General features: G+C 41.3%; 1 protein-coding gene across 1 annotated transcript in view; it reads left to right on the plus strand.

Annotated features, from left to right (window-relative positions):
* The window catches only part of Nipped-B (Nipped-B cohesin loading factor), a gene marked incomplete in the record, with an annotated part of 502,160 nt that overhangs the window by 423,753 nt on the left and 60,239 nt on the right, over positions 1-18,168 (plus strand). Inside the window, 1 exon segment of the mRNA XM_070089404.1 lies at positions 7,267-7,487. Within this exon segment, the coding sequence (XP_069945505.1) occupies positions 7,267-7,487 (221 nt within the window).

Consider the following 18,168-nt stretch of genomic DNA (forward strand, 5'->3'; position numbering starts at 1 on the left):
GCACCTCTGCAAAAATAGTGATTATGTGTGAGTGAGGTGAAAGTGTTGAATGATGAAAGTATTTTCTTTTTGGGTCACCCTGCCTCGGTGGGAGACGGCCAACTTGTTGAAAAAAAAAAATAATAATACACAGTAATAATCACTCAGGCACATTAAATGTTGTATATAACGTTAATATAAAAATTTTCATTAATCCATCTATGATATTTTTTCAAAATTATATAATAAACGTGCTATGTAACATATAAAAATGATAAACGCACCCCACTATGGAATAAATTAACATAAATATTAGACGTTAGGTGTAGATGAATGTGTATCAACCAAAACCAGACGCATTCGTCTGTTTGTTTACATACTATGCATCTCTCTTTCTCGTTTATTCATTTTACCTTGTTTACTCACCTCTTGCCCTACATTAAGACTAGAAATATTTTAAGGTAATTAATGAGTGTACTGTTTGTGTATTTTACTTTTTATTGTTTTTAATCCCTAGTTCTATTGCTAACTTAATGTGTGTTAGTGTAAACTTGTTGTCTGGCATTTATGTGCATTTATAAGTGGAAAACCTGGTGTTCTGCGTTCCGGCGGTAGCCTGGAACCTAAGTTTACGTAAGTGGGACCCTACTGTGTGGGTGTATTGTGATTAAGGTTAATTCTTAAGTGTATATATACTAAAACATGTACATGCACTGATCCTCTCAGTTCATACACATTACAAGAGAGATTCTTATGAGAATACAGCCTCTCCTCACTTAGTGACATACTCATTTACCCATGACTTGGACTTATGACGGGCTCTCTGACCAGTATGCATACCTAAATAATGTATACTAAAGCTGATTTCCTCTATTCTATTTATTACAGTATACAGTACACTTATGTATAAACATTTAAAAATATACTAAAAATGTTATAAATGGTGCAGAGAAGACATTAAACAATATCAAAGATGGTTGACACAAACCCACTACCATTATAATGTGCTCCTTGCTTAGCATTGAATTCGTTTACCTACGTGGTCTTAGGAACGAAACTTCGTCATTAAGTAAGGAGAGACCGTATATAAAAAAAAAAAAGTATAGTTTATGTTCAAGTGGACTTTAATAACTTCTTAATGTAGGCATTAAGATTGCTGTGTGTATTACCTTGTTAAGTATTTTGTGTATGCATTCATTTAGCAAGTGTCACATAAAGGTGCAATATATTTTTGTCTTCTGTTACGGTATTTGTATTAGTTGTAGTTTAATTATGCTAGAAATGCTTTGCATAAGTAGGGGCTTTTTCCATGTAAATGCTGTTGACCTGTCTTTGTAATGATAATATGTTTTAAAAAATAATTATTTATTTTTTAACAAAACAGTTATCTCCCACCATGGTAGGGTGATACAAAGAAAACACATTCACTGTCATTTATTCAGTCACTTTTTTTTAACCCTTTGACTGTCGCGGCCGTATTTATACGTCTTACGAGGTACCGTGTTTGACGTATATATATATATTTTTTTTTCAACAAGTCGGCCGTCTTCCACCGAGGCAGGGTGACGTATATATACTCATAAATTCTAGTGGCTTCAAATCAAGCAGGAGAAAGCTGGTAGGCCCACATGTGAGAGAATGGGTCTGTGTAGTCAGTGTGCACCATATAAAAAAAATCCTTGAGCACGCAGTGCATAATGAGAAAAAAAACTCGACCGTTTTTTTTTTAATTAAAATGCCGATTTTGTGGTCTATTTTCGTATAGTATTTATGGTTGTATTCTTGTTTTCTTGGTCTCATTTGATAGAATGGAAAACATATTATAGAAATAGAGGTGATTTTGATTGATTTTACTATAAAAAGAACCTAGAAATGGAGCTCAAAGTAGGGGAAATGTTTGATTTTTGCCAATGTTCAAAAGTAAACAAATGATGCCATTGTCCAATAAATGTCCAACTAGCCATTCTAATATGCAGTCATGAATGGGTTGATGTTATTTATACAATTATTACAGTATTGCAGTAGTCTGCATAATAGTAAGTCTTCTATTTTTTGTTTGAATAAAAATTCAAAATAGAAAGCAAGAGTAATATCAGAGGGGCCTGTAGATATGACTGATGAACAAAGAAAATGTTATTTTAGAGCCAGGAATGTCTGCATTGTTCATTCTGGACCTTATTTTGAAATTGTCATATTTTTTAGTTTTCGTGAAATTGGCCAAATTGCAAATTTCTGACCACATTATTAGATAGTTGAAATCGGTAAATGGGCAGTTTCTTGTACTCAATCGATAGAAAAAAATGGAGTTCTAAAGAAATAGCTATGAGTTTGGGCGACTGGAACAATGGAATTAGCCGAAAATAGGGCTCAAAGTGGGCGAAATCACCGATTTGTAAACAGCGCCAAGGTCGCTAACTTTGCGAGAGCATAATTCCGTCAGTTTTCCATCAAATTTCGTTTTTTTGGTGTCATTACAATCGGGAAAAGATTCTCTATCATTTCATAAGAAAAAATCTTTTTTTTTTTTAAATTTTGCGACACCAGGAGACACCTCAGGATTGGGGGTTGCGACAGTCAAGGGGTTAATGATGGTGAATGTGTGTGTAGGCTTACTCAGCCCTGTAACAACTTCAGACAGTATTACCAAGGCTGGCTCCTCCTCAGGAAAATTAGTGAATAGAAAAACAAATAATAACAGACAAACATACACACTTTATTATATAGAAAATATAAAACACTTAATATGAAATATTAATCCTATATTAAAGAAAATGAAAAGTATAAATGATAACTGAATTCAACGCTAATATATATAGGGGTGTCTGGTGTTGGTGACACTGAGTGTTGTTGAAATCGTAGCAGTTGCTGATGGTGAGGGGGGCGCAGGTGTTGGTTACAACCCACCGGTTCGTTCTTCACAGTATAGCCTTGAGTATTCTATCCCGATGACAGGAAAGCAGGTTCTTTACCGCTGCAATGATGAGGGGTTACATCCTGTAATTTCATACAGGTGCACAGGTAATTAAATCCAAAAAGGGGAAGTCTCAGGATGTTAGTCCATCTCCATCAGTTCTGCTCGTTGATTGGCAGGTGACCCTCTCTGTCATCCAAGAGTAGTGCTGGGAGCTGTGAGTCTAGTGATTAATGTTTGGACCGGAGCCCCACACGTCACCTTTCGGGGGGGGGGAAGGAGGGGAAGGGATAGCGGGAGCTAGACTGACCCTACCTTAACAAGCAGCCGGCAGTCAAACTATCACTTTTGGGGTGGGGGAAAAAAGGCGGGAATAGCGGGAGCTTGACTTACCCTACCTTAACAAGTAGCCGGCAATGAAACTATTGTTACTATATACTCCCTCTCTACTCCTATCTATTGAACTTTTCCCTCACAATGTGCTTTCTTTGTTCACTCACTTTTTTTTGGCAGGAGATGGTTGTTAATCTAAAAAGTAATTTTTTTTTTTTTTTTTTTTTTTTCAACAAGTCGGCCGTCTCCCACCGAGGCAGGGTGACCCAAAAAAGAAAGAAAATCCCCAAAAAGAAAATACTTTCATCATCATTCAACACTTTCACCACACTCGCACATTATCACTGTTTTTGCAGAGGTGCTCAGAATACAACAGTCTAGAAGCATACACATATAAAGATACACAACATATCCCTCCAAACTGCCAATATCCCAAACCCCTCCTTTAAAGTGCAGGCATTGTACTTCCCATTTCCAGGACTCAAGTCCGACTATATGAAAATAACCGGTTTCCCTGAATCCCTTCACTAAATATTACCCTGCTCACACTCCAACAGATCGTCAGGTCCCAAGTACCATTCGTCTCCATTCACTCCTATCTAACACGCTCACGCACGCTTGCTGGAAATCCAAGCCCCTTACCCACAAAACCTCCTTTACCCCCTCTCTCCAACCCTTTCGAGGACGACCCCTACCCCGCCTTCCTTCCCCTATAGATTTATATGCTTTCCATGTCATTCTACTGTGATCCATTCTCTCTAAATGACCAAACCACCTCAACAACCCCTCTTCTGCCCTCTGACTAATACTTTTATTAACTCCACACCTTCTCCTAATTTCCACACTCCGAATTTTTTGCATAATATTTACACCACACATTGCCCTTAGACAGGACATCTCCGCTGCCTCCAACCGTCTCCTTGCTGCTGCATTTACCACCCAAGCTTCACACCCATATAAGAGTGTTGGTACTACTATACTTTCATACATTCCCTTCTTTGCCTCCATAGATAACGTTTTTTGACTCCACATATACCTCAACGCACCACTCACCTTTTTTCCCTCATCAATTCTATGATTAACCTCATCCTTCATAAATCCATCCGCCGACACGTCAACTCCCAAGTATCTGAAAACATTCACTTCTTCCATACTCCTCCTCCCCAATTTGATATCCAATTTTTCTTTATCTAAATCATTTGACACCCTCATCACCTTACTCTTTTCTATGTTCACTTTCAACTTTCTACCTTTACACACATTCCCAAACTCATCCACTAACCTTTGCAATTTTTCTTTAGAATCTCCCATAAGCACAGTATCATCAGCAAAAAGTAACTGTGTCAATTCCCATTTTGAATTTGATTCCCCATAATTTAATCCCACCCCTCTCCCAAACACCCTAGCATTTACTTCCTTTACAACCCCATCTATAAATATATTAAACAACCATGGTGACATTACACATCCCTGTCTAAGACCTACTTTTACCGGGAAGTAGTCTCCCTCTCTTCTACACACCCTAACCTGAGCCTCACTATCCTCATAAAAACTCTTTACAGCATTTAATAACTTACCACCTATTCCATATACTTGCAACATCTGCCACATTGCTCCTCTATCCACTCTATCATATGCCTTTTCTAAATCCATAAATGCAATAAAAACCTCCCTATCTTTATCTAAATACTGTTCACATATATGCTTCAATGTAAACACCTGATCTACACATCCCCTACCCACTCTAAAACCTCCTTGCTCATCCGCAATCCTACATTCTGTCTTACCTCTAATTCTTTCAATTATAACCCTACCGTACACTTTTCCTGGTATACTCAGTAAGCTTATTCCTCTGTAATTTTTACAGTCTCTTTTGTCCCCTTTCCCTTTATATAAAGGGACTATACATGCTCTCTGCCAATCCCTAGGTACCTTCCCCTCTTTCATACATTTATTAAACAAAAGTACCAACCACTCCAACACTATATCCCCCCCTGCTTTTAACATTTCTGTCATGATCCCATCAGTTCCAGCTGCTTTACCCCCTTTCATTTTACGTAATGCCTCACGTACCTCCCCCACACTTACATTCTGCTCTTCTTCACTCCTAAAAGATGGTATACCTCCCTGACCAGTGCATGAAATTACTGCCTCTGTTTCTTCCTTAACATTTAAAAGTTCCTCAAAATATTCTCGCCATCTACCCAATACCTCCATCTCCCCATCTACTAACTCCCCTACTCTGTTTTTAACTGACAAATCCATATTTTCCCTAGGCTTTCTTAACTTGTTTAACTCGCTCCAAAATTTTTTCTTATTTTCATTAAAATTTCTTGACAGTGCCTCTCCCACTCTATCATCTGCTCTCCTTTTGCACTCTCTCACCACTCTCTTTACCTTTCTTTTACTCTCCATATACTCTGCTCTTCTTATAACACTTCTGCTTTGTAAAAACCTCTCATAAGCTACCTTTTTCTCTTTTATCACACCCTTTACTTCATCATTCCACCAATCACTCCTCTTTCCTCCTGCCCCCACCCTCCTATAACCACAAACTTCTGCCCCACATTCTAATACTGCATTTTTAAAACTATTCCAACCCTCTTCAACCCCCCCACTACTCATCTTTGCACTAGCCCACCTTTCTGCCAATAGTCGCTTATATCTCACCCGAACTTCCTCCTCCCTTAGTTTATACACTTTCACCTCCCTCTTACTTGTTGTTGCCACCTTCCTCTTTTCCCATCTACCTCTTACTCTAACTGTAGCTACAACTAAATAATGATCCGATATATCAGTTGCCCCTCTATAAACATGTACATCCTGGAGCCTACCCATCAACCTTTTATCCACCAATACATAATCTAATAAACTACTTTCATTACGTGCTACATCATACCTTGTATATTTATTTATCCTCTTTTTCATAAAATATGTATTACTTATTACCAAATTTCTTTCTACACATAGCTCAATTAAAGGCTCCCCATTTACATTTACCCCTGGCACCCCAAATTTACCTACTACTCCCTCCATAACATTTTTACCCACTTTAGCATTAAAATCCCCAACCACCATTACTCTCACACTTGATTCAAAACTCCCCACGCATTCACTCAACATTTCCCAAAATCTCTCTCTCTCCTCTACACTTCTCTCTTCTCCAGGTGCATACACGCTTATTATAACCCACTTTTCACATCCAATCTTTATTTTGCTCCACATAATCCTTGAATTAATACATTTATAGTCCCTCTTTTCCTGCCATAGCTTATCCTTCAACATTATTGCTACTCCTTCTTTAGCTCTAACTCTATTTGAAACCCCTGACCTAATCCCATTTATTCCTCTCCACTGAAACTCTCCCACCCCCTTCAGCTTTGTTTCACTTAAAGCCAGGACATCCAGCTTTTTCTCATTCATAACATCCACAATCATCTCTTTCTTATCATCTGCACAACATCCACGCACATTCAGACTTCCCACTTTGACAATTTTCTTCTTCTTATTCTTTTTAGTAATCTTCTTCTTCTTTCAACATACCAGCCGTATCCCACCGAGGCGGGGTGGCCCAAAAGAAAAAACTAAAGTTTCTCTTTTTAAATTTAGTAATATATACAGGAGAAGGGGTTACTAGCCCCTTGCTCCCGGCATTTTAGTCGCCTCTTACAACACGCATGGCTTACGGAGGAAGAATTCTGTTCCACTTCCCCATGGATATAAAAGGAAAATTAATAAGACCAAGAACTATTAAGATAAAATCAAAGAAAACTCAGATGAGTGTGTATAAATAAATGTGTACATGTATGTGTAGTGTGACCTAAGTGTAAGTAGAAGTAGCAAGACATGCCTGTAATCTTGCATATTTATGAGACAGACAAAAGACATCAGCAATCCTACCATCATGTAAAACAATCACAGGCTTCGTTTTACACTCACTTGGTAGGACGGTAGTACCTCCCTGGGTGGTTGCTGTCTACCAACCTACTACCTAGAAAAAGTAATTATTATTATTAATTATTATGCTTCATGCATTTCATCAGGCTCTCCTACCACCACCTAATGCAGAAGTGAAAATCAATCCCGAAACTGGCCAGCCTGAGTATGTCGATGACCTGGATGATGAAGATGATGTAGAGGTATATATGTCTCGTCTACCACCAAGTTTAACTCCTCTGGTAGACTGTATCAATGCTTCTCAGGGTTGTCTGCTCTTACTCATGTTGAAAGACTACTTAAAGGAGATATACGGAATAACTGATGGGTGAGTTTATCTAGTTTGTTTTTTTAACTGATACTGGTTATGTGTAGTAATCTATTAATAGTTGTTCATTTGTCAATTTTGTGATTAAACATAAAAACATAAGAATGTAGGAATATTTGGCAGGTCCTTTTCAAATCCATCCCATCTTACTCAAATATTGGTCCAACCCATTCTGAAAGTGACCTTAATCCAACTCTTCTTGCTCGTGTATTTGTTGAACCTATTTTTACACCTCCTTAATGTTATAGCCTCAGTGACCTTACCTGGTAGACTGTTATGCTCATTGATGACTATTTAGGAAGGAGTACTTACCTAGGCTTTCTTAATCTAAACATCTGTTTTTAATTCATTAATTTGAGTTCTTTCTTGGTTTGGATATCCTCAGTATCCTATTTGTATCATCTTTCTTTATGCTGGTCCACTTGGATACTTTGATCATGTCTCCCTTCATTCTGTGCTTTTCTTTCAACAAAGTGCATGTTCAGGGCTCTCAGTCAATTTTTGTATGAAAGATTCTGTACACAGTGAATTAATTTTGTCATCCTTCTCACTATGTTTTCCAATGCATTTATATCCAGTCTATAGTATGGAGACCAGAACTGATCTCCATAATCTTATTGGCCTTAATAATGATGTATAGAGGTATAGTATAACCTCGGGGCTCCTGTTACTTACACTTCTTGATATAAATCCAAGCTATCTGCTAGCCCTATTATGCACACTGACACTGTTATGGCTTCTAATTTCTGCTTGCCATGACTCCCAAATTCTTTTCATATTCTATATCATCAAGTTCTCTATTGTTTAATTTTATAATTTTATAAACTCCCAATATATTCTGTATTTAATTGGCATTAAATATTTTTAATGGGGAGAAAATATAACTTAAATGTTTTGCATACTTCTGGCAAGAGTGATTGGATGAATGATAGTGACTTTTTTTTAACTTGCTTCTGTGAGAAATGGTTGGTGTGTTAAAGTAATATTTTTCTATAGGATATACTTGTTGGTTCTTAATTCTTAGATAAAGGTTATTAATAAAAATAACCATTCACCAAAAGAGAAAATTACTTAATCATGTTTTCCTCTAGTTGTCATCTCAGAAGATTACATATATCCAGCTGCAGTGTTGATCTACCAAACTACACATTGAGTGCAGTCACTGTACTTCTCATCTTTGAAAACTTCAGGCCAACTAGCTGGTTGTCAGGCTCTTTATAATTCATGATCATTATCTTGTTCACTCCAATGGCAAGTTAAATTCTATACACAACTTCACTCTCAAAACCCCAGGCTAACACTGTTGCATGCAATTATTGATTATCCAAATATGTACCTACCTTACAACCTCTCTAATAGGCTTACTTAAAATACTTTTTTCTGTTTGTATTTTGTCACATCTACTCACTGAATTGTGGATATCTTAGATGTCTCTACACTATTTTCAAGTTTCTTCATTCCATATTTGCTGCACAAGTCACCTGGGATAATGAATTCACACAGTATTTCCAGTATTCACAGTAACAAAATAAGGCACAATACCGTGACTAGAACAATACACAAATAACCCGCACATAGAAAAGAGGAGCTTAAGACGATGTTTCAGTCCGACTTGGACCATTTACAAAGTCACACAGACTTTGTAAATGGTTCAAGTCAGACTGAAACGTCGTCGTAAGCTCCTCTCTTCTATGTGTGGGTTATTTGTGTATTCACACACTTTTCCGATATACACATATATAAGGACAACTCTCGACACTTATACACTACACTACACTTCACACACAAAGACAACACCACATATGAAGACCACACTTCACACACACTTCACACACACTTCACACACACATTCACACACTTCACATACACACTTCACACACACTTCACACACACTTCACACACACTTCACACACACTTCACACACACTACACACACACTTCACACACACTACACACACACTTCACACACACTACACACACACTACACACACACACACACTTCACACACACACACTTCACAAACACTACACACACACACAAACACACTACACACACACAATTCACACACACTACACACACTACACACACACACTACACACACACACTACACACACACACTACACACACACACTTCACACACACACTTCACACACACTTCACACACACTACACACACACACTTCATGCACACTACACACACACACTACACACACTTCACACACACTACACACACACACTTCACACACACTACACACACACACTTCACAAACACTACACACACACACTTCACACACACTACACACAAACACTTCACACACACTACACACAAACACACTTCACACACACTACACACACACACACACTTCACACACACTTCACACACACTACACACACACTCTTCACACACATCACACACACTACACACACACACTACACACACACACTACACACACACACTACACACACACACTACACACACACACTACACACACACACTACACACACACACTTCACACACACACTTCACACACACACTTCACACACACACTTCACACACACACACTACACACACACACACACTACACACACACACTACACACACACACACACACTACACACACACACACTACACACACACACTACACACTACACACACACACTACACACACACACTACACACACACACTACACACACACACTACACACACACACTACACACACACACACACACACACACACACACACTACACACACACACACACACACACACACACACTACACACTACACACACTACACACACACACTACACACACACACTACACACACACACTACACACACACACTACACACACACACTACACACACACACTACACACACACACTACACACACACACTACACACACACACTACACACACACACACACTTCACACACTACACACACACTTCACACACACACTTCACACACTACACACACACACTACACACACACTACACACACACTACACACACACTACACACACTACACACACACTACACACACACACTACACACACACACTACACACACACACTACACACACACACAACACACACACACACACACACACACCTCACACACACACCTCACACACACACCTCACACACACACTACACACACTACACACACTACACACTACACACTACACACACTACACACTACACACACTACACACACACACTACACACACACACTACACACACACACTACACACACACACTACACACACACACTACACACACACACTACACACACACACTACACACACACACACACTTCACACACTACACACACACACTTCACACACACACTTCACACACTACACACACACACTACACACACACTACACACACACACACACACACACACACACACACACACACACACACTACACACACACTACACACACACTACACACACACACTACACACACACACTACACACACACACTACACACACACACTACACACACACACTACACACACACACTACACACACACACTACACACACACACTACACACACACACTACACACACACACTACACACACACACTACACACACACACACACTTCACACACACTACACACACACTTCACACACTACACACGCACACTTCACACACTACACACACACATTACACACACACTACACACACAAAACACACACTACACACACACTACACACACACTACACACACACTACACACACACTCAACACACAGACAAACACACAAACACACCCCCACACACACACACACACACACACACACACACACACACTACACACTACACACACACACTACACACGCACACTACACACGCACACTACACACGCACACTACACACGCACACTACACACGCACACTACACACGCACACTACACACGCACACTACACACGCACACTACACATGCACACTTTACACACACACTTTACACACACACTTTACACACACACTTTACACACACACTTTACACACTTCACACACTTTACACACTTCACATACACACTTCGCACACTTCACACACTTCACACGTGCACACACACACTTCACACACACTACACACACACTACACACACACTACACACACATTACACACACACTACACACACACACACACACACACACACACACACACACACACACACACACACACACACACACACACACACACACACACACACACACACACTTCACAAACACTACGCACACACACACACACTTCACAAACACTACACACACACACACACACACACACACACACATACACTTCACAAACACTACACACACACACACACACACACACTTCACAAACACTACACACACACACTTCACAAACACACACACACACACACACACTTCACACACACTACACACACACTACACACACACACTTCACACACACTACACACACACACACTTCACACACACTACACACACACACACTTCACACACACTACACACACAAACTTCACACACACTACACACACACACTTCACACACACTACACATACACACTTCACACACACTACACACACACTTCACACACACTACACACACACACACTTCACACACACTACACACACACACACTACACACACACTACACACACACACTACACACACACACTACACACACACACTACACACACACACTACACACACACTACACACACACACTACACACACACACTACACACACACACTACACACACACACTACACACACACACTACACACACACACTACACACACACACTACACACACACACTACACACACACACTACACACACACTACACACACACTACACACACACTACACACACACTACACACACACTACACACACACTCACACACACACACACTACACACACACTACACACACACTACACACACTACACACACACTACACACACACTTTACACACACACTTTACACACTTCACACACACACACACACACACACACACACACACACACACACACACACACACACACACACACACACACACACACACACACACACACACACACACACACTTCACACACACACTTCACACACACACACACACTTCACACACACACACTTCACACACACTTCAGGAGGAGAGTGGTTGAACACCTGGAAAGGAACAAAATTATAAATGAAAACCAGCATGGGTTCATGGAAGGCAAATCTTGTATCACAAACCTCTGGAGTTTTATGACAAGGTAACAGAAGTAAGACACGAGAGAGAGGGGTGGGTAGATTGCGTTTTCCTAGACTGCAGGAAGGCCTTTGACACAGTTCCCCACAAGAGATTAGTGCAGAAGCTGGAGGATCAGGCGCATGTAAAAGGGAGGGCACTGCAATGGATAAGGGAATACCTGACAGGGAGGCAGCAACGAGTCATTGTACGTGAAGAGGTATCACAGTGGGCGCCTGTTATGAGCGGGGTCCCACAGGGGTCAGTTCTAGGACCAGTGCTATTTTTGATATATGTGAACGACATGATGGAAGGAATAGACTCTGAAGTGTCCCTGTTCGCAGATGACGTGAAGTTGATGAGAAGAATTAAATCGGACGAGGATGAGGCAGAACTGCAAAGAGACCTGGACAGGCTGGACATGTGGTCCAGTAACTGGCTTCTCGAATTCAATCCAGCCAAATGCAAAGTCATGAAGATTGGGGAGGGGCAAAGAAGACCGCAGACAGAGCATAGGCTAGGTGGACAAAGACTACAGACCTCACTCAAGGAGAAAGACCTTGGGGTGACCATAACACCGAGCACATCACCGGAGGCACACATCAACCAAATAACCGCTGCAGCATACGGGCGCCTGGCAAACCTGAGAATAGCGTTCCGATACCTTAATAAGGAATCGTTCAAGACACTGTACACTGTGTATGTTAGGCCCATACTGGAGTATGCAGCACCAGTCTGGAACCCACACCTGGTCAAGCACGTCAAGAAGTTAGAGAAAGTACAAAGGTTTGCAACAAGGCTAGTCCCAGAGCTCAAGGGAATGTCGTGTGAGGAAAGGTTAAGGGAAATCGGACTGACGACACTGGAGGACAGAAGGGTCAGGGGAGACATGATAATGACATACAAGATACTGCAGGGAATAGACAAGGTGGACAGAGATAGGATGTTTCAGAGAGGGGACACAGGGACAAGGGGTCACAGCTGGAAGCTGAAGACTCAGATGAGTCACAGGGACATTAGGAAGTATTTCTTCAGTCATAGAGTTGTCAGCAAGTGGAATAGCCTAGCAGTGAAGTAGTGGAGGCAGGAACCATACATAGTTTTAAGAAGAGGTATGACAAAGCTCAGGAAGCAGAGAGAGAGAGAGGATCCAGTAGCGATCAGTGAAGAGGTGGGGCCAGGAGCTGAGTCTCGACCCCTGCAACCACAATTAGGTGAGTACACACTACACACACACACTTCACACACACACACACTTCACACACACACACTTCACACACACACACTTCACACACACACACTTCACACACTTCACACACACTTCACACACACACACTTCACACACACACACTTCACACACACACACTTCACACACACACACTTCACACACACACACTTCACACACACACACCTCACACACACACACCTCACACACACACACCTCACACACACACTTCACACACACACACTTCACACACACACACTTCACACACACACACTTCACACACACACTTCACACACACACACTTCACACACACACACTTCACACACTTCACACACACACTTCACACACTTCACACACACACACACACACACACACTTCACACACACACACTTCACACACACACACTTCACACACACACAAAGTGCAATAGAGAATGAAAAAGTACGGAAGGCAGAGAACACATGAAAATAGGGAGATCAGTCGCAGAGCCAGGAACGAGTATGCACAGGTAAGGAGGGAGGCCCAGCGACAGTATGAAAATAACATAGCATCGAGAATCAAGACTGACCCGATACTGTTGTATAGCCACATCAGGAGGAAGACAACTGTCAAAGACCAGGTGATCAGACTGAGGACAGAAGGTGGAGAACTCACAAGAAATGATCAGGAGGTATGTGAGGAGCTAAACAGGAGATTTAAGGAAGTTTTTACAGTAGAGACAGGAATGGCTTTGGGAAGACAGCACAGAAGGGAACATCAAGAGGGAATATACCAACAAGTGTTGGATGACATACGAACAACCGAGGAGGAGGTGCAGAAGCCGCTAAGTGACCTTGATACCTCAAAGGCGATGGAACCGGACAACATCTCCCCATGGGTCCTTAGAGAAGAAGCAGAGATGCTGTGCATGCCAATAACCACAATCTTCAACACATCCCTTGAAACTGGGCAACTACCTGAAGTATGGAAGACAACAAATGTAGTTCCTATATTTAAAAAAGGAAGCAGAAAAGAGGAACTAAACTATAGACCAGTGTCACTGACATGCATAGTATGCAAAGTAATGGAGAAGGTTATCAGGAGGAGAGTGGTGGAGCACCTGGAACGGAACGAGAGTATAAACGCCAACCAGCACGGATTTATGGAAGGCAAACCTACTAGAGTTTTAAGATAAAGTAACAGAAGTAAGACATGAGAGAGAGGGGTGGGTTGATTACATCTTTTTGGACTGCAAGAAGGCATTCGACACAGTTCCTCACAGGAGATTGGTGCAGAAACTAGAGGATCAGGCGCGTATAACAGGAAGGACGCTGCAATGGATCAGAGAATACCTGACAGGGAGGCAACAACGAGTCATGGTACGTGATGAGGTATCACAGTGGGCACCTGTGACGAGCGGGGTCCCACATGGGTCAGTCCTAGGACCAATGCTATTTCTGGTATATGTGAATGACATGATGGAAGGGTTAGACTCAGAAGTGTCCCTGTTCACAGATGATGTGAAGTTAATGAGGAGAATTAAATCAGATGAGGATCAGGTAGGACTTCAGAGAGATCTGGACAGGCTGGACACCTGGTCCAGCAACTGACTTCTCAAATTTAACCCCACCAAATGCAAAGTTACGAAGATCGTGGAAGGGCTAAGAAGACCACCAACAGAGTATAGGTGCAGTGGCCAAAGACTGCACACCTCGCTCCAGGAGAAAGATCTTGGGGTGAGTATAACACCGAGCCCGTCTCCAGAAGTACACATCAACCAGGTAACTGCTGCAGCATGTGGGCGCCTGGCAAACCTGAGAATAGCGTTCTGATACCTCAGTAAGGAATTGTTCAAGACACTGTACATCGTGTACGTCAGGTCCATATTGGAGTATGCAGCACCTGTTTGGAACCCACACTTGATCAAGCACGTCAAGAAATTAGAGAAAGTGCAAAGGTTTGCGATAAGGTTAGTTCCAGAGCTAAGGTGAATGTCCTATGAAGAAAGGTTAAGGGAAATCAGCCTGACACACTGGATGACAGGAAGGTTAGGGGAGACATGATAACAACATACAAAATACTGTGTGGAATAGACAAGGTGGACAGACAGGGTGTTCCTGAGGGGGGACACAGAAACAAGGGGTCACATAAGAACATAAGGAAGGAACACTGCAACAGGCCTACTGACCCATGCAGAGCAGGTCCATGCCCCCAACCCCCCTGAGCAGCATAGTCTAAATGAGGCCTAACCAAGGATATATAGAGTTGAAGAACAACCTGAGGACTTCTATTATTTATACTTCTAGATATGAAGCCAAGAATTCTGTTAGCTTTATTGCAAACACTAATAGACAAGGTGGACAGAGACAGGATGTTCCAGAGAGGGGACACAGAAACAAGGGGTAATATAAGAACATAAGGAAGGAACACTGCAACAGGCCTACTGACCCATGCAGAGCAGGTCCAAACCACCCCACCCCACCCCCGGATTATCGCAGTGACCCACTCAGTCTGGCCACCTCCACTCAAGGAAGGAGCATGGCACCAGACCCAGCAGCACAAGCTAGTCAGGTCCAACTCACACCCACCCACACCCACTCATGTATTTATCTAACCTTTTTTTAAAACTGCACAACATTTTAGCCTCAATAACTGTACTCAGGAGTTTGTTCCCCTCATCCACAACTCTATTACCAAACCAGTGCTTTCCTATATCCTTCCTGAATCTGAATTTTTCAAACGTGAAACCATTGCTGCGAGTCCTGTCTTGGCTGGAAATTTTCAGCATGCTGTTTACATCCCCTTTATTTATTCCTGTTTTCCATTTATACACCTCGATCATATCCCCCCTAATTCTACGCCTTTCGAGAGAGTGCAGATTCAGGGCCCTCAGTCTATCCTCATAGGGAAGATTTCTGATACATGGGATCATCTTTGTCATCCTCCTCTGTACGTTTTCCAGAGTATTTATATCTATTCTGTAATACGGTGACCAGAACTGAGCAGCATAGTCTAAATGAGGCCTAACCAAGGATATATAGAGTTGAAGAACAACCTGAGGACTATTATTATTTATACTTTTAGATATGAAGCCAAGAATTCTGTTAGCTTTATTGCGAACACTAATGCACTGTTGTCTTGGTTTTAGATTACTGCTAACCAGAACTCCTAAATCCTTTTTGCAATCAGTAGTATTAAGATCTACATTATTTAGTTTATATGTGGCATGGTTATGTACCTGTCTAACATTTAGAACTTTGCATTTGTCAATATTAAACTGCATCTGCCACTTCGACCATTGCATCAGTCTATTCAAATCATCCTGGAGTGCTCTAGTGTCCTCATTAGAATGAATTAGACGGCCTATTTTGGTGTCATCAGCAAATTTGCTTATGTCGCTATTTATTCCCTCATCTATGTCGTTTATGTAAATTGTGAACAACAACAGGCCCAATGCTGAGCCCTGAGGAACACCGCTTGTGACATGCCCCCATTCTGATTTCTACCCATTTATGCAAACACTCTGCTGTCTATTTGTCAGCCATGCCTCTACCCAGGAAAAACTTTCTCCTCCTATTCCGTGTGCCTTAAGTTTCCTCAATAGCCTCTGGTATGGAACTCTATCGAAAGCCTTACTGAAGTCCATATACACAATATCATATTCATTACCATGATCTACCTCCTCAAAAACCTTAGTGAAAAAAGTTAGTAAATTCGTAAGACAGGAACGCCCCTTTGTAAAACCGTGTTGAGATTCATTAATCAATCTGTGCCTATCAAGATGGCTACGAATTTCTTCAGCAATTATTGATTCCATAAATTTTGCCACTGTGGAGGTAAGGCTTATTGGTCTATAGTTAAAAGCCAGGGACTTGTCACCTGCCTTGTAAATAGGTATTACATTTGCCATTTTCCACTTATCAGGCACTATGCCAGTTTGTAGTGATATGTTAAAAAGATTAGCCAATAGTATGCTAAGTTCCTCTTTACATTCCTTTAAAACCCTTGCAAACAGCTCATCAGGACCTGGGGATTTGTTAGGTTTTAGTTTCTCTATTTGTCTGAGGACCATGTCACTAGTTACTGCAATTGTGCATAGTTTTATCATCATCCTGTTCTACATAACCTATTATTTCAGGAATATCGCTAGTATTTTCCTGGGTGAAAACTGAGAGGTAGATATTGAGAATTTCACACAATCCTTATCACTCTCAGTGATCTGACCAGAGTTACTCTTAAGTGGGCCAATCTTGT

This window comes from Cherax quadricarinatus, chromosome 2 (genome assembly GCF_038502225.1).
Source record: "Cherax quadricarinatus isolate ZL_2023a chromosome 2, ASM3850222v1, whole genome shotgun sequence".
Classification (NCBI taxonomy): Eukaryota; Metazoa; Arthropoda; class Malacostraca; order Decapoda; family Parastacidae; genus Cherax; species Cherax quadricarinatus.